At 39.6% G+C, this 19,407-nt stretch overlaps 1 protein-coding gene across 4 annotated transcripts in view; it reads right to left on the bottom strand.

Moving 5' to 3' along the window:
• The window catches only part of MAPRE2 (microtubule associated protein RP/EB family member 2), a 94,467-nt gene that overhangs the window by 15,632 nt on the left and 59,428 nt on the right, over nucleotides 1–19,407 (bottom strand). For all 4 annotated transcript variants that reach the window (XM_013954701.2, XM_013954703.2, XM_067290430.1 and 1 more), the window contains 2 exons: nucleotides 11,576–11,721; nucleotides 9,381–9,594 (listed from right to left, as the gene is read on the bottom strand). In XM_013954701.2, coding sequence (XP_013810155.2) covers nucleotides 9,381–9,594; nucleotides 11,576–11,721 — 360 coding nt within the window. The remainder of the gene's footprint in view (nucleotides 1–9,380; nucleotides 9,595–11,575; nucleotides 11,722–19,407) is intronic.

The raw sequence follows: 19,407 nt of genomic DNA, 5'->3' as shown, positions 1-19,407 counted from the left end.
AATTGCATTTCTTTTAACATCATGCTTAGACCAGCAACAAATACGTAATTTGTGGCAAAACATTAGAACTGCCAAGATCTTTTGCTGCTATTTCTTTCTTTGGGCAATCTCAAACTTTAGCACCTTGCCTTTATTTCTATGTTTTCACGTATTCAGAATATATTTTGACCAACTAAAAACCAACTGTTTAAGAAAAGGATTTTTAAGATGCTCTTAAAGCCAGGAAAATAACTTTCACTTGTATTGGCAGATAAATAGAAGAGAGCAGAAATATCAAAAGATGCAAGATAACATTCTAGTTGGGTCTCAGGTTATTCACTGAATTGCTATCACATGCATGCTATCACATGCAACTACAAAAGTTACCCATACATAATTTAATGTAATATATATGCATATTAAACCAGGGTATAGGCATTTATTTTTTATTGTAGTCTACATCTACAATAAGCAGTGTAGGATCTTGACTGAAAATTAAATGCTATAAACATTCAGATGTTGGACCTCAGTTGGTCCAAGTAGCTTCCCCCCTCTGGCTACCCTCTTCTTCTACATAAAAGTAGCACTGGACTTTCTCTCTAGGCAACAAGTGACCGTGCATAAGCACAGGACAAGTTGCTCAGCTTTTAGGGCAGCACCCCTGGCCTATGAGCTCTTCACCATGTCCTCCCAAGGCCATGCTGCAGGACCTGAGAGAGGCACTGAACATCACTCCCTCGGATGTTCAACAGCCTTGTGCAGCGAGCTTGTTCTTTGTAGCTTGGGGTACTGATCACCAAAAGCAGAAGCTTTTTGTATACCCCTTTTTAACCTGCAGAGAGTATAAGGACAGAGCAGGCATGAACATTTAATCCACAGATATTTTAATTCGCAGCTGAGACACCCTCCCAGGGTGTGCTGAGCAAGCTCACATCACCACTGTCTGTGGCCAGAGAGGACTGGATAGTACCAAATACATTGCAAGATTTTCTGCCCTCCTTTTAAAGCAAAAAGCCTTTTGAATTTCTATAGTCAAGTGTTACAAAGCTTTATAAAGTCCCGACAAATCAAGAGAAGTTGACTTCTGCTCCACTGCTCAGGATCAGCTCCCATTTCAGTAATGCAGTTAAAAGCCAGCTAAATAATCTCAGCATTCCAGACAGGATCAGCGACAGCTGGCTAGAAATTCCTTGCAACATAGAATGCCCAGGGATTTCTAATTTAAAATTCCCTCAATTGAAAAAACAAAAGAGAACAAAAAACACAAAGGCAAAAAAGGCTTTATTACACATGTATTTAAAACATCAGTTATAGAATCAGTTCAGAGGTAAAGTTCCAAAGTTGTATCAGAACCTTAATTTCATAAGAGAATAAAGTAGGCAGGTTGAAAGAATACTTCAGTGCAAAATGCTTGAGACAGCCAGATATCTAAATGCAGATGAAAGATCTCTATAGACTTAATGGCTTTGCTATTGAGCACCACTATGTCTTTGCAGTCAATTAGTGCAGGCGTGCAATGACTCCTAATTCATCGCTCAGAGGTGCTATGTAATCCAAGCAGTTCCAACTCCCTCCAACATAAGATCTTCTATGAAGATATTTATTGTCTATCTGGAAAAAATTCAATTCATACTGGTAGTGATTATATCTTCAGTAAGACTTTTCAGATAACCCATGTGATCTGTCACACAAAAAAAACAGTAGTGTATTTTTTTGGCTTGGACAGCAGTGCATGAAGTTCCATTTACATAGTTTGAGAAAGCCCAAAATTTTATACAAGTATTTTTCATGCAAAATATAGTATAACAAGCACTTTTTACTGAGCACTGAGAGAATCAAATCATGGTCAGTGCCTTAGGTGTTACCTATTACTGATTTCTAGTCAAATTTCCTGTAGGTGTTCAAAAAGAGAAGTGCAGAGCCTTGCCCCTGGGGAGGAACAACCCCATGCAGCAGTACAGGCTGGGGTAGTCCAGCAGGAGAGCAGCTCTGCAGAGAAGGACCTGGGGGTCCTGGTAGACAGCAAGTTGATCATAAGCCAGCAATGAGCCATCATGGCAAAGGAGGCCAACAGCCTCCTGGGCTGTTGCCAGCAGGTTGAGGGAGGTGATCCTCCCCCTCTATTCAGCACTGGTGAGGCCGCATCTGGAGTGCGGTGTCCAGTGCTGGGCTCCCCAGCACAAAAAAGACATGAGGTTACTGGAGCAAGTCCAGTGAAGGGCCACAAAGCTGATGAAGGGACTGGAGCATCTGTCATATGAGGAGAGGTTGAGAGAGCTGGGACTGTTTAGCCTGGAGGAGAGAAAGCTCAGGGGGATCTTATCAATGCATATAAACACCTCGTGGAGGGGAGTAAAGACAATGGAGCAAAATTCTTCTCAGTGGTGCCCAGGGACATTACAAGAGGCAACGGGCACAAACTGACACACAGGAAATTCTGTCTGAACACAAGAAAACCCTTCTTCACTGTGTGAGTGACTGAGCACAGGAAGAGGTTGCCCGGAGAGGTTGTGGAGTCTCCATCCTTGGAGATATGCAAAACCCAACTGGTCATGGTCCTGGGCAACCTGCTGTAGGCAACCCTGCTTGAGCAGGGGGGTTGGACCAAACAATCTCCAGAGGTCCCTTCCAGCCTCAACTAATCTGTGATTCCGTGAAAACTTCCATTACAGCATGCTCTGATTTGAGATCAATACAGGCTCCAATTACCAACTTTTTTTTAAAAAACAGTATCACAACTGCTTCAATTAGCACCTCGATAACTTTTTATATCTGCCCATATAACACTAGTGGAGATAAGAAAAGTAAGTTAGCTTTAGCACTGACTGTTTCCAAAGACAAATTATTTTGTGCTTGTATTGAAATAAGTCAGATGAAACAGCTCTGAAAAGCATTACAGTTTTCTATTTTTGGTGCTCTAGACACAATTACTAGTCAGCCCCATCCTAATTAAATATTTCCTCCACACTTCAGCTTTATTATTATTTTTGCTAAACATAGAAGTTTTACAAACAGATGTACACTTCTGAGATTTAAAACAGTAAAAATGTTGGCACTGCAGAAGTTTTGTGTCAAACAAAGCTGAGCTTAGAATTCCAAATCGCTTTATATTACAAGTGTGGTCTTACAGACTAGAGACTTATTTACTGCTTGGAGGCAAATTTTCCTTGAAGCTATATGAGTAACTAGCATGCTGTTAAACATTTATGTAAAATTCCATGAAAACATGTGCATGACTGCAGTGTGGACATGCACGAAGACTGTGTGGAGAGCAATGGAAGCCTCGAGCAAGCATTAGGCTTCACTGACTCCTCACGATCAGTGCTTTGATAGAATTTGGGAATCATTTGCTGTATATCTTTGGTCAAATTTAAGGACTTTATGAAACCTAACGCATTCCACAGAATTCATGACACATGCCACAAAAACAAAACCAAAAAACAGCAAAAACCCAACCTAGAAGCATATACCCTAAAAAGAAAAGAAATAACCCCACAGGCCACAGAGCTAACACTTTCTTCATGAACTAAACAAAAAGTCTCTCTTCAGTTTAAACGAGCGAGAACAGTAAGTGAATTCATATTCACACATGCTTATTGCATAACTACACAGGGATGCAAGAAACTCCTCAAATTTGGAAAGCGTAATGGGACAAGTGATGACAAGTGATGCTTAATGGGAATGAGATGACCTTGGAAAAAATCCGACTCGACCTTTGGCACTCCAGCATGCAGCAGCGCAACCACTTGGTTATTTTGTGCTCTTAACTCCTTCGTGGCAGTAAGACCCCTCTGGCCTCTCAGCTCTCATGCATCCACTGCTGCTAGTCACAGTGCAGTCTGATGAGCTCACTCATCATCCCTGCCAGAGAGCTGGCAAAGAAAAGTTTGTACAAATACTTGGAATTGAAGCTTCTTTTACAAATTTCAATGGAGGAATCCCAGCGAGAACTCGTAATGGAGTCTACCCGTTGGATGAAAAAGTTTCACTGATGGTGCGGCCGCCTGGTTCATCTTTAATGGAAGAAGATTCTATAGATGGCAGCTAACCGTGGCCTTCTCCCCGTGGCCTTCTCCCCATCGCCTTCTCCCCATCGCAAACCAAGACTTCTGAGATTTAAAATAATCAAAATTTTAATGGTGAACATTAATTACTCCTAAACGAAATCCCTGCTTTCTCTTGAAAAAAATCTTTAAGGAGGCAAGCACAATGTATGAAACCTATTCAAGACAGGCCTAACAGAAGAAAATGTTTTAAAAATTAAATCCTCTGAAAAAGCTACATTTTATAAAATTCTGCAACTATCTGGTTAGCTTTCAGAAGAAAGCAGTCTCAAAAGGGAAAATGGAAAGAAAACATGTAGAGAAAAGCCTACTGATATATGAAATATCATGGAAAATTTAAGCAAGCCAGACACTCAAACTACAGCCATACAACACTTAAATTAGGGTAGAGTTTTCACCATTGTTTTTCAAACACAGTCGTCTTTCTAGAACACAGACCCTTGGGCCTGCATTGCTGGCAGTGTTGCTATCTAGTCTAAATCCCCTGTCTCAATGGGTTTAAAAATTAAACTCTCCTTGCGTTGGTAGAGCGAGCGTGCCTATATTAGGATGGAGACATTTTCTTCCTCACCTTGCCAGGCCAGCACCGTCACTGCACATGCTGTTCCCCTTGTGCAGCGGAGTGCTTTGCTCTCGCATGAACCAGGCACAAAAGCATTTTCAGTTTGTCACCTCCCAGCTCTCCCTGTCTTCTGCTCTGCCACACAGCTCCAGAGCAACATCTCACAACGAACAGATTAACATTGCAAGTATCGACTGCTGGCAGCGTGGGGAATAAGGGCGCAGGTTTTGGTGGAAAGTAAAGGAAAAAGTCTTTCAAAGAGCTCTCTAGACTCTAGGACTCTTAATCTTAACACTAACTGCTAAAGCAAAGGCTGTTTTTCTTTTTGTTAAACACGTTTATTCCTCGAAATTAATTTAGAGCACATCTGCCACAGTAGAATATACCATGTCTCCAGAAAATCAGGGTTTTTCCTTGCATAATTGGCTCTTCAGTGGCATACGCATTATATAAAAAACATTCGTGGACAAACAGTTCATTCTGCCCTGCTTATTTTCCCTGTCATAGAGTGATTATTTTTAGCCCTCATGTGATCCTCCAGTATTTTCCAGCTCTGCTTTAGTCATCCTGCTCTCACAGAATATTTCACGCTAGAAAGTCTAACAGCCTTCAGATCTCAGAACGTCTTGCATTTTTAGCTTACTATGTAAATAATTAATTTTATTAGGCTCTTTTATCCATATAACACTCCACATCCATACAGAAGAGAGTGCTCTATGCAGATTTGCTCTGATATACAGAAATACTTACATAAGACACTGAGCTACAACCCTGACAAGCTCATCAAAAACGTCAATATGATCAGATGAAGCTTTCAGCTATTTGCTACCGGGAGAATTAGAACTGGTGCAAACAACAACGCACTAATATTTTAATCCCTTACAATAATTTTGACTCTACATCTGCAGGTTGTTTACCACTGCATTAGAGAAAAGCAGAGGTTATAGAACATCTAAAGGCTCAGAGCTGGCAGATGGCACTTTATATAAAAGCAGCTGCGGTACTGTTGGCAGAAAGCCTGTAATGGTGGTCTGTGCTGTTGGTACCAATCCTTAAAGAATGAAAACATATTCATTCCCCTAGCAGGGACTGCTACCTGGCAATCCTTGCTGCAGAAGACTATTTCTGCAAGGAGCCTTTTATATATGTTACCAAACTCATCCACCCTCCATACGACTGTCAGCTCTGCAACAAATTGGCTCTGTCCCTTGAAAAAGAGGCAAGGTCACATGAGGGTGGCACAGAAGAATAGTTGCAGGGACCTATTTATGCTTCCATTTCGTAACTGCATTATCCGTGAGCTGCATTGACTCTTCAGACTGATTGCCTTTTGATGGAGCACAGAAATGCTTGTTGGAATGCTCTCTGACTAACACAATAATTGGTGTGGTTTTAGTTTTCTCCAAGTTTTGGGTTGTTTGTGTTTACTTCATTTTTTGAAGTGTTTTTAAGACCAAAAACACCACTTGCACAGATACAGGTAAATACCCACTTATATAGTTACCAGATACCATGGGTCTGTGAAGCTTCAGCATCGGATTAAAATACCTAAAATAATTCTTACTCAGGAAAGCTACCTTCTGGGGTTAGCTTTCAGAGCAGTCTTTAGAGAATTGACAATGTTTCTGTTAATTGAGAAGCAGTTATATCTTAGTCTACCTCTGGAAATACAGTGTTAGAACAGAGTGTTATAAACTAGTTGTGCATAATTGAAGAGATTAGCACCTCTTAAATCACTCAGAAACAAAGCTCTGGCAAAGGGTACTGCAACAGTTATCCTGTGGACAATACGAATCATCTGAAAGACATCTGAAATGACTTTATTAGTAGCTAAATATATTATTCCTTTAAAAATTATATATGTTTGGTCAATTTAGAATAATTAAAGGTTAATGACAAAAACATACAATGTCATCTAGTGTTCATATGCCTATTTGCTCCTAACACTAAACAACAGATGACTACATTTAGTTATATCTGTACCACACTGTTTAAAAACTTTTGGATTAGGTTAAAAAAAGTGCCAGTTTCTTTATCTTGCTGTTGCTCTTTTCTGTTTTGTTAAAAAATTTAAACAAGATAGTACTATCATTTAAAGACTTCAGTGTTAATGTAAAATAAATCAAACAAAAATACCATTTAAAATGGAAAATGTATAAAAAAGAGGCAAGCTACGGTAGCAAACTACTTCTGATGCTGGCAAATGCTTGCTGCATTGGTGTAAGAGGCTATATACATCAAGCAGCCCGCAATGTTTACCGCTCCCACAACAAAGTCAGTGGAAGTAAAGCTGGGCCTAAAACCCCAGCCACTTCACTGAAAATGCAGCAACTTAGAATAACAAAATGATGGACGTAAAAGCTATAGATAGCAGTTTAAACTTTGCCACCTGATGTTGCACTTATTCATGGGTATGCATTCCCTTTTCCCAATTGTGCCACCAGGGAAGATAAAATTCCAGATGGGGTGGGAAATTCTTAAACTGTCATAGGAAAATTCATGAGAGCTTATCTTTTGTTGCCTTTTTAGTATAAATGGCTAAACTTGTTTTACTCACACGGGTTGTTCCATTTTAAATCAGCATAGTACTCTCATGAGTAACTCACTTAGGACTTAGTTCATTTGTGTAATACAGTAAATTATGGTTCCCATAACAACTGTGAGGAATATTCCTTCATTTCCAACCATGTGAGCATGCACAAACACCCACAAGACAGAGGTACAGGTGCCCACCTTTTATGAGCATTTCTCAACTACAGAGGACATGTTCACCACTACAAGGTGCTTCCACACCATCCCAGTTTCCTCCCAGACGAAGCAGAGGGGGCACACCAAGGCTGGCAGATGCATACGGCGCTCCCCCTAGAGCTCCATCCACAAGCAGCCAGCAAGGGCTCTTGTCCTTTTAAGCAATGGGACTGCACAACATCATGAGGTAAGACGCAATGCACTGGTGAAATTAAAACATGCTTCCCCAGAGCTTGAATGAACCTATGAATGACTGATACTTAACTGAAATAGCCCTGTTCTAAAATGCAATCAGCAACAAAAGCCAGATCTCTTACTTCCCCTAGCATCATGTGATGTTTACACACTCTCCCATCCCCCAGGTCTGCAGAGATTAAACTAGTGTCCTGCCTATCGTAATTCTGAACTACGTTTAAATTAATGAGATGGATACTTTCCATGAAAAAGCTAACTTCCACAACCACAGAATCTTATCTAAAAATCATCACATGATATCTCAGTTGCCCTGTTCCACACATGCAAGGACTGAGGAGGCACGTAACATGTTCCTTATACAAGCAGTGACATGATGACATGACATTATTGTACCATCCTCCTTATCAACTGGCTAATTCCAATCCAATAGCTACTCCATTTCTCCAGGATTGTCACCTCCACAGTTTTAATTTGGATCCCACAGTGGTGACTATGGTAAAATAGACCATCTGCACAAGGAATTATAATCACAGTAAAGTCTATATTTAACAAAGAGGTATTTTCCAATGGCTCATTTGGACAACAGTGTGACACTTGGGTTTTTGTTTTCAAAGGGAGCACAAACCCTCACCCAGGAAATTACAGCATATCAGGCCTTGAAATTCAGAAGTTTAGACACAAAATGGTGCAAAACAAAGATGTAAAAACGTTTAGAAGCCCAGAGCAGCACTGGCTTGTTATTAGATGTTCAACTTGCTGGAAATGGTAATGAGCTGAAGGCAGCTGGCCAGGTAAGTCCCACTTTGCCATCAGAAATAATGAGAGTAGAATGACAAAATCTGGGTATGATTCCACAGCTTAAGCCAGTCTGAAACTGAGCTTGCCTCATACCTGCCCCTTCCCTTTTGTGAGCACTGCTGCACATCCGAGCCCAGGCCAAGACAGTTCACAGAATTAACCCAACTGAAAACTAATCATTATTTGAGGACTGGGTTATCATGAAAAAGGGGAGAGGGAGCAGGAGAGTTCGTGCACTCACGTGTTTCTGTATGCACAAACCGACATACCTACAAGCACCCAACCCCAGTACCACTTGTTTAGAGGTAATATTTTTTAAAAGTTTAGTTGCTCTCCCATTTACTTAAGTCCCAGTTACAAAAACAAACACCCCCCCTCCCCCCAAACAGGCTTCTGTTTAATGACCAATCATTCCGTATTACACAAACACCAAAGACTGGGCATAGTTATTAGTTTCTGCTCCAGAAATAGGCACTGAAAAATTAAGTCAGAGGTATATTTGAGAAAGCTGGAGCAATAGTCACATGTCACTCACTCACAAGTCTAGTGCACCTGAACAATTAGCACATTTAAAAATCCAAATCGATTCATTTTTTGCTTTCTGGACAGCAGTTAAGATTTGGAAGCATTCCACTCATCATTTAAAAAAAAAACAACTGCCTGTGTTAGCAATTTCCTGTAAGGGTGAAGGTGTATGAGAGGAACAATCTCCATTTACTAAGTTCTTGAGTACAGATACACAGATCACATTCTGCAACAAGCAGCTTAAGTGCCTTTGTCTCCACCATCAGAGATCACTAGAATCCACATGATTTATTAGAGGGGTTCAGTAGGAGAGACCCTGGGGCTGAGCCAAACTAGAACGCACCATGAAAAATCAACTTATGAAGTCTCAGATGCTAAGCCTATGACGACTCAGGAAAAATAGTCCATGAACACATGGCAAACATTTCTAACTAGTATTTATATAAAAGGGATCACAGTTTATAGTCATCTTCAGAGACAGAAAAAGAATTCTCCAAGATGCAAAATACCTGCAGTGGGAGAGTTTGCATGGTGAGACTTTTTGGGCAGGTTAAAGATCTGTTCACCAGGATCTGGTGGGGGAAGAGCATCTTGGCCTTGTCGAGCTTCCACAGGATCATACTCCTTTCCATCATAGTTAGCATCAAAGAACTTCTTAAACCACTGAATGAAATCCAAGTTGTCTTGGAAGCGCCCTTTGACCAGTTTTTCCACTGGAATTACCTGAAAGGTAGAACAAAAGGTTCCAATAAAATATCATTGCCAAGGATTTGTTTTTAAAGATAAAAGTTACATATACACACTTCTTTGAAAAAAGTGTAAAACTATAGTAATATATATTCCTCCATCACTGTTTTCTTCACAAAAGAAAGGAAATTATGCTGGACTTGCAAGTGCTCTTAATAATAAATAAAAATGAAATAAAAAAAGAGACCCAGCCCTTGAAGTAGCTATATGATGTATGTAAGCCTTTACAACTGCTCTTCCGGATTTATTGCTTTCTTACTGCAATGACAGTCATGACGAATGAAGCTGTCCTGGGAGTAATGCTATATTCAGCTAACTAGAGATTTCTGTTTTTTAATGAATGTGCTGTAGTTGGCCACACTAAAAATAAACAATTCCTCAAAAGGTCCAGATGAAAGTTCTTGCTCTCTGTTCTACCGTCTGAACTACAAAAGCTCAGCAACTTTTGCAAGACATGCTGAAGTTCAAACCAACCTACATTTTGGTAGTATATATTCATACTAACCTTGAGGTTTTAACCTTGTAACTTTTTCCCTTACACATATCTATACATAGTTTGTTATGTGCAAAGTTGACTAAAATGTCTATGAAGTTTTAGTAAAACAGTAGAGAGGCTATGAGGATGTCTCTGCATCAATATCTTGCAAATTTTTCACAGAAATGAAGCCTCCAAAAGGTGACCCATGCCAATATTACAAGTGTAATGATGGGGTTCTCCTCTGCACTGCAGGAGGCCACAGCTCCCCAGACTGTGGGCAGACAGGGACTACAAAGGGAACGCTGCAGGAGGGTCCCCTTGTCTTGCTTAACTCACACTGCTGCCTGAAGAACCAACTTAAATGGATCTTAAGAGCATCCAATTTCAGCTAGAAAAGGGATAGCTAAAAGCCTTGTAGTTTTCATTTCTCCTTCAAGACTAAATGAACCACGCAACAATTCAGAAATCTAGAGTACTCTAACAAGAGTTCACATAGCATTTTGCATAACCTGTCAGGTTGTTCCGTTTGTATGTTTAATGCTGCACTGATAAAGTACAGCAAGTTTGCTCCGTATAGAAAAATTCAAATATTCAACTTTATTAGGCCTTCCAATGCTTCACTAGCAAAATACGCGTTAAATAGAAGCATCCACAGTACATTGCTTTATAACAGTCTTATAGGACTCCCTAGTAAGACTACTTCAGTTTCAGAAGATGGCACTACTAAAAGCCAGAACAGAATCTTAAAATGATATACAGGTACTGCATCTGTGTAAAACTAAAAAACCAAAACCACAGCTTTTATTATTCATTTTTATGAACGTAGTAATTTATATTTGTATGTCTGTCAAAATCCATACACTTAAGCAGAAAACCAGTGTTTTATGGTTGAACTACAACCCATTTTATAAGAGACTTCCATTCTTGCTTTACAAGTTCTCATGTGCTGGCCAACCTATCAGATCACTGGGTAAATTATTTCAGTCCTTGAATACTTTGAATTCCTTAAATCCAGCTTCAAATGAAAAACATTCAATACTTCTAAGAGCAGGATATTTTCAAGTTATTTTGCTGGAAACTCAGGGCATGAGTAATCTTACTGCACCTAAAACTAAGGCTATAGTGTTCACTGATGGTAAGGATTTTCCAACAGATGGTATTTTATCAAAAGGGTGTCTGATATTAAGACGTAATGAGTTAGGTTGTACAATTCCTCAACAGACACATGGACTCAATTTTCACTTTGTACCTAAATGGAGCATGCCAATTTTATTTCCTCATGCCTAAATACCCTTTTCAGTTGTTGAAAGGTCAAGAAGGGCATTTTCACATAAAACTTGTAACTCCAGTTCAGGATCCAAAGTTTGAAAAAATGGACTGTAAGTATTTTGAGGTTTGTTTTCTCTATTTGTTGACTTTAACCAGTTTATACAATTTGTGAAACTTGTAGGGGTTGAACTATAAATACAGAATGCCTACCTTATCCACATTCATTCTTTTAAACGATGCTTGCAGAAGTTTGAAGTTGTGAATGTATTCATGCTCCAGCTTTGCTTGAAACTTTACTTTCTTCAAGCTAATGCACCCTGGGAACAACATGTCCATGAACTGGCAGTAAGCTGCTCCTATAACAAGAGAGTGAATTGATATTAATCCAGATGTCCCCACCTAAGACCAAATGTCATTTATTGTCAGAGGAGAAAGCAGCTGTGCTGAATAAGTCACTGCTGTAATTCATTCTAATAGTATGAACCAAAGACCTACTTGTCTACTGTACACTGAACAGTGTGACATAATTAATATGGAGTTTTTCCATTCAGTCTGGATGCACCAAGCACTGCTGTGTAACATCTGAAGAACCACCGTGGCTAACGAAATGTAAAACTTTCTTCCATTAAAAACTGGCGTTCTTGAAGTCCCTATACACAGTAGAACTGTCCATACAGTGAGAAGATGGCACTCAAAAGTTGCAAGCTATTCTACAGCCCAATGGCAATCAAGTCCACAGCAATCAATCAAGATTGCATCAAACCACAGTTTAAAAACAAGACTGCAAAGCTCCAACTCATGAATACACACTAGTCAGCTTCCTCCATCGTTACTGACGCTACATCTCCGGTGAGAAACATTTCCATAAGTGGCTTTACCATATTCCACCCACTGTCCACAGATTTTGTAAGCTGGCCTGTCAGCTTTAGTTCCCAATCAAAACAAGGTTACTAAGTTCAACTTCAAAGGCTATGTGAATTTAGATATTAGCACACAGGAGTGAGTGAGCATGCACATGTGTATGTGTAATCCAGCACAGAGTGGTAAGTGTTTGGGAAAATGTCTAAAAAGCATACTGAATACAATTAATAGGGGTAGTTTCTATTGCATGCAGAGTTCTTCCTCCTGGAACATTTTCACGTCACCATCATCTGCCAAAAAAATTTTTATTACTGCCACACTCAAGTGTTTGGAAAATTCAGGCTGCAAACTTTTGAGGAAATCAGAGGAAAAATGATTTCAGTTCTTTAGGAGAGAGTTCTCCACTCCATGAAGTACTTTAAACGCAACGAGGATTCACTGAAGACCATTTCTGAAGTACAGAAGTGTGGAGCATTGTCGCCTCCATTGAGTGCACAAGCCAGGGAAGTGATCACCTAAATAATCACAAGTTACATTTCACTTCTGCAGAAAGGACTTTTGTGCATTTAGTGCAGATAAGTTTTGATAAACATGTCAAGATCTCACCTAATGGTTTAGCTCACTATCTACAAGAACTACTTTTATCAAAAAATAATGCTCTTTAGTGCTCAGACAGTGGCCAAATTAACAAAACTGGCTCCTGGCTTGTCCAGTTTTACAGGAGGGGCAACAATAATTTAAATTTTACCACATTTCCCCCCATCACCGTGCATGCATTTTAAAGGGAACAACTTTAAGCACCAAATAGTTCTCATTCTCTGTATCCATTCAACTATCACACGAAGAGTTACAGAGCTTGTAACTTCCCCAAAAGTGAAGCAGACTTTAAGACTGGAGTCCAAAAAAGTTATCTAAAATATTGATATGAGATTTGATAAGGGACTGACCAAGATCAAGCTTTAGTGCTGAAAACCACTGCTGTCTTTTTAAATTCTTTTTGCATTGCCTAGCTTTGTGGGGGAAAACTGGGGAAAAAAAAATCTGATCTTCCAACGACACCTTGTACTTAGCTGTTTGCAATGGTTTTGATATGATTAGGAATCAAAGCAAAATATTCCCTATAGGAAAAGCAGCCTTCTGGCAAGTTACAAACATCAGATGACACACTTGCATCTTCTTGTAGAAAGCTATATAAATGAAATTAGTTATTCAAAACTCACCCTGAGCAAAAGAACTGGTAAATATACACCAACAGAAAAATGACTGTTGAAAGCATGTATATACAGATTATTGTATCACTTGATTACATTTATTACTATTTCATTTCATGCAAAAGATTATGCAATTATTTCATGTTATAAATTGAACTTGTTCCCAACTCCGTCCTTTCATCTCCCCCTTAACCCAATTATAAGCTTTACTCTGATATCTAAGTAACCGCCTGAAGGCTTTGAAAATTCACTGCACGACCTTTCATCTATATCCTTTTAAGAAAACTAGAAACCTAAAGTGTTCACATGAGATTTTTTTCCTTCTGCTGGTAATGCAAATTCCTCTTGCATGCCTCTAGACAGAGTCTTACTAGGCTTAAGACTCTAGCTAAGATGCTTCTCTGTCTTCTTCTCATCACTTTGGCAGTTGTTTCTGTACTTTTTGTCAACCAGGAGGTGGTTCTGGGTTCACACAATACTCAAGGACAGGAAACACTAGAATACATCCACATTACAGTATAAACCTGACCTGTGGTCTCCGATACAATAATGAATTCTGCTGCCAGACCCCAGCAGTAAGATTTTATTACACTGATAAACACAACTTATTAAAGTGCTCCTTCCTAAAGTACAGCGGCAACATATAAATACAGGCCGAACTAAACACTATAAAATACAGAAAGAGGAAACTCTTCTCGACTCCCAAAAGGCAGAGGCCTCCCTACCACTGCAACAGAAAAAAAAAAAAAAAAAAAAAAAAATCAGAAGTATCATTACAGTTAACTGTGACTACCTGTAATCCAATTCGACATTGAGCTTAAACATATATATTTATATATAATATTATATAGATATTTTACTTATAGGTAATATTATATAGATATTTTACTTATAGGTAATATTATATAGATATTTTATTTATAGGTTTACCCCGTAAAGCTTGTAAATTATTTGATAACTGCCATATTGCGTTTCAGTGCTAAACCGCCACGTGGCAGAGTCAGGATGCCACTTTCTACACTGACAACTGCTGAGATCTCACAGAGCTAGTGGAAAGAGCAGCCCTACTCAAGTAATACAAGATTGCTAAGCCTTTACTTCTCAGCCAGAGCATATAAACACACTTGGTCCTCTGCACACTGGATAGCATTTTGGGCCTATTCAATTTACCACGCAACTGAACTTTCAATATAGCTGCAGGGGAAAGGAATACTTTTAACAAAACATAGTGAAAACAGCAAGAGATAGTGACACCATGGCTTCTGACAGATACCTCTTGCATAACTTATAGGAACAAAAAGGGGTTTTATACCACTATATTTTATACAAGATTAAAAAATTTCTTTACATTTTCTACCAAAAAAAAATCCAACTAAAATATATGCATAGGTGTTGGAAACACTGCCCAACCAGAACTGCTATTTCAGAGTTAATATGTATCTATTACCAGAAAATTGTTTTATATACATAAACATGCACACGCACAAAGAAATCATTTGAAATCTCTTCAAGTGAAAGATGAAAATTATAGCTGGTAGCACTCCAGGACAGGGATTACTGAGAACGTGGTAGACACGTCAGTGTTAAAACCCTCCTATTCTGTTTTAGCTAACACAAGCAATTTAGAATTGCAGTGTAAAACTCATTTCATTTTTTGATCTGGAATATTGAAGCAGCCATTGGTTACAGGAGCTATTCAGAGGCAGGGTCCCGAAAGGCGCTTGCAAGCATGGCCGTACTGGATTTCCCGCTGACGAGCAGACCCTGCTCTCGACCCAGCCGGCGAGTGGAAATCCTGCGCTCGCTTTCAGCACAAATGGCACAGCGACAAACTGCTGACTCCACACTGCTGGATTTAGCTCGCATACAAAACTAAAGGGCAAAACTGCTCTATTTGACTTGTTTTAAATATTTATAAGAAGATAACTGAGGGAAGTCACTATTATGAGACTCACTAGCCTTGAATCTGGCTAACACGCTTGATACTGCTCCTTCGACCAAGCAGAGACCTATGGCTCGTTTTTTCCCCTCTTCTTCCGGAGGAATTTCCCTGGGGCTGGGATCTAAAAGCCGAGCAGCATCACTGCGCTTGCAGAGCGGGGGTGCGGATGCGCGTGGCCAGCCAGGCATCCAGCAGCTTTGCTGGGTTCCCTTCCCAACACGCGGGGCGCAGCGTGCCGGGCCGAGCAGGCAGGCACTGCTCTAGCAGGGGAAGGGATGGCGAGGCAAAATTAGCACACAGAACAAACTGAGGATTACAAAGGTGATCATTTAAAGCTGTTACAATTGAAAAGTTTCAGCACATGCAGTAGCAATGCTGGAAATTTCTACCATATTTATAAAATCAGAACATTTTCTATATCATTTTCAGAGGTGTAGATAATCTTCCTCTACTCCTCCTTCTAGTACACAAACGTGAACTCGGTCTAGCTTTTTCCCCCTATACCTCCCTTTCCCTGCTTCTCCTTCCCAGTTCATACTGTTTTATAGTTTGCTCTGAGCCATATGTACTCTCAACATCATGGATTTTCATTTTTCTCCTCTCTCCTCATTTTCCCACCTCCTCTTCCATCACTCCACAAATGCAAAAAAGGGTGCTCTTGATAATCAAAGATACTTCTGCTTCTGACTATTTAAGTTACAAGGAAATTAAAGCACATAGCAATGAACACAACAGAAAACTACTTACTCAGAGACGTTGCTTTCTATGAAAGGTCCTAGATTTCTGCGGGAGAACCAGATTAGATGCCTGTTTTTTGAGCAGTTATGTTTATATATTTAAAAAAGACTACTGAAATAATTATTTGCAATCTAACTTCCTCTTTTAATATGAAATAAAATAACATAAGCTCGACTATTCCCAGCCTGCTCTTTGTCCCCTGCAGGAGTCAGATCAATCCCTCACATCAACTAGCAGAAGACTCTATCTCTCCCTGTTCATCCCTCCATCCCCTGCCGTGTGTAGAGTCAAAAGATCCCAGAAAGACACACAAAATCACACCAGACAACATGGGAACAGACGGGGCCTGTCCGTGTCAGAGGGGCATCTTATTTTAATTCTAAGGTTGAAAACACAGCAAGAGAAACTAAGTTTTACACCAGTGCTTTGCTAGGAATGTTTAGGAAGGATATGCTCCTAAAACAGCATGCAATTCAAGTTCAAACATTTCAAGCATGTCTTAATAGCACTGATTTTCAGATAGTCATTTCTGAAAAACTGTATTTGGAAAAAGGCTAATTGCATATTTTTCTTAGAAATTAAGAACTTTTTTTTTTTTTGGCTTTAAAGGAAAAATTTTTTTTCAGATAACCTAACAACATCTATCCAACGACATTAGATATAAATTCCTGCAAATTATTCATTCACCCTGAAGTTGCAACAACGTCACCACACATTTGGAAAATACAGCACTATTTGTATGCGTATTAGTCATAAGCACTTTAGTTCCTAAGTGATTCTTGCTAATGCTGATGGGAAAGTACACACACCCAGTATTTTTGTTGATGGGACCAAAAAAAAAAAAAAAAAGCAGTATCTTGCAAGGAGCATATGTGGCACAGTAGTTTCGATGAGAAAGGAAAAAAAAAAATGCAGAGGCCAGCAATGATTGTTTACACTAGAGCAGCATTTTGGTCTCACCTTTTAGCTCAAACTTCCCAGAATTGCCTCCTTGTAAATGCTTTTGAAATAGCTACAGAGTAGGTTTTTGCCTTAGATATTGAAGTAGAAAGTTTAGATTTTCATTTAGATTTCAAATGCTTATGTTCTGTCACGCCACACTCCAGTGGTTTTTAAAAACACTTTTGGTAGTAACCAGGCAAGTCTGTGAGCATGAAGTTGTATTACATATAGGCACATGATTAATACATAGTACAATTCCTGTTGAGGGACTGTGCCCATTGGGGGGCACAGTCTTCACAGCCCTATTTGCCTTTCCAGTAGCACCTATATGACCTAGGGTATAGATCAACACATAGTTCAATTGCTCATATGAAATAACCTAATTCAAGAGGTTTCGGCCCACTTCCTGGTGCATGTTCCAGCCCACTGCAATTTACTGCCTGCTTAGCAGTAATGAAGCAACTGTTCATGGGGCCATGCTGTAAACCATCAACAAAGCAACTCTGTTTTAAGCTTCCCCTCCCCAGCAACAGTCTTCCAAGGGCATTTAAAAAGATAACAAAAATGATGCAGCGTAGAGTACAGTCCTGTAAATAGTTGCATGAGCACAACCGACTCACTGAGGGCAGAATGAGTGCCTGCATACAGACGGGAACTTCTTAAAGCAGCTTTGCCACCACAGAAGACATACAGAACCGTCTACTTCCTGCAAACCTTACTGACCATTATTGAGACGTGCTTCTAAATTACTTGTGCTTCAGAAAATCCTATGCCACACAGGGAGGGATTTGTATGACATAATCCAGATATCCACCCAATATTTTAAATAATGCATACTGGAGGGAGCTTTCCCCTGTGTTAACTTGGATTCTCAGTTTCTTAAGTAAGTAAATCATTAAGCTGCTCATAAATTATGCACAGTAGAGTTTTCAATACTTAATTTTTTAGTAATAATTTATTTTGGAATTCATTAATTTTGAAATGGGCAGAAGAAAACAATTTCAGAAAACATATTTCCCATGTAACTTAAAATAGCTGTGTATCCCACAATGCCTTAAAAAAAAAAAAAAAAAAAAAAAGGCAGGCAAAATCTGACAAGCTCTTTAAAGAAAGGAGGGAGATAGAGCAACTGACTGTGAGTGACAATGTTATGAGTAATTAAGTAAAAAAGTGAAAACCTTGTTTAAGTTCTATTCCTTCTGAATTCTTAATGAATGACATTTTAAGAAAGAATTAATATTGGCTGAAAGTCTCATGATACTGCTTTGCAAGCCTCCTTAGAAAGTTTTGAAAATGATCTTAAATCCTATCATCAACATTTATTGTGTTCCTTTAATCCTAAACATCATATGGAAGACATTAAGGAGTCATTTACACTGAGCATCCTCAGTACAACATGTCAGTTCCTTGAAACATGCCTTGGTTTCACTGTGCATATGGGATCAAGCCATGTTTTAATCATGTTTCCAAGTTACTCTAGAGACCGCAGCTTTGCAAGGCTGCAAGCTGAGAAAAAACAAGGGTGAAGCATGCTTCAGCTCAGCCTGCACCAGTACACCAAGACTTGCAGAAACCATGCTGGCAACAAATGCTCTAACAAGGTCCTATAATGCAGATTTTAGTAACACACATGTAAGAAGTTAATGGCTTAACAAGGACACCGAGCAAAATACACCTTCAGAGACATGAAAACTGAAACAAATATTATGCAACCAAGTCACTGAACACACTTCCTTTGCATATATATAAATGACAAGCAGAAGAAAAATTCCTTCTCACCATCTCCCTGTCTTGCAAGCGAGCTTCTCCTCCCAGCCTTGTGCTCAAGAAGATCTTTACTGTGTGCACCACATCAAAGCCAGACAGAAAAGCCCGTTCTAACACCAAGCGTGCCTCACAGGGGAGCTTGTCCAGCTCGTTGCTTCGTATTGATACTGAAGGGGCTTGAGACAAGCTGGTGCCGGATGTAGGACGGCTTCACTCCAAATGCCGCTGTACTGGTAAACCTAGTGACCAGCCCCCCTGAACAGAGGGCTTTCTGCAAGGCACCCAGGCACTGAAACACCTTGACAACTTTCACAAGCAAAGAACAAGCTTCCTCACTGCAAATCACCAATCAGAAGGCACAACAGGCCAGTATAGACCGTGATGAAGTTCTCCCCCCAAAAAACAGCCTGCAGAGACAACCCAAAGTCAAAGAAAGAACAACATTTGCCCTATCTTCTGCTTTCATTTCTTCTAGATTTGGGGGGGGGGGGGGGGAAGAGCACTAAAAAATTTATCTATAAAGTGACGACAGCATATTTTCACAGTAGAAGGAACTCCAGTCAAGATACAGTATAATTCCA

This window comes from Apteryx mantelli, chromosome 2, assembly GCF_036417845.1.
Source record: "Apteryx mantelli isolate bAptMan1 chromosome 2, bAptMan1.hap1, whole genome shotgun sequence".
NCBI lineage: Eukaryota > Metazoa > Chordata > Aves > Apterygiformes > Apterygidae > Apteryx > Apteryx mantelli.
Note: the sequence above shows the minus strand (reverse complement) of the source record. Positions and strands in the feature narration are given on the sequence as shown.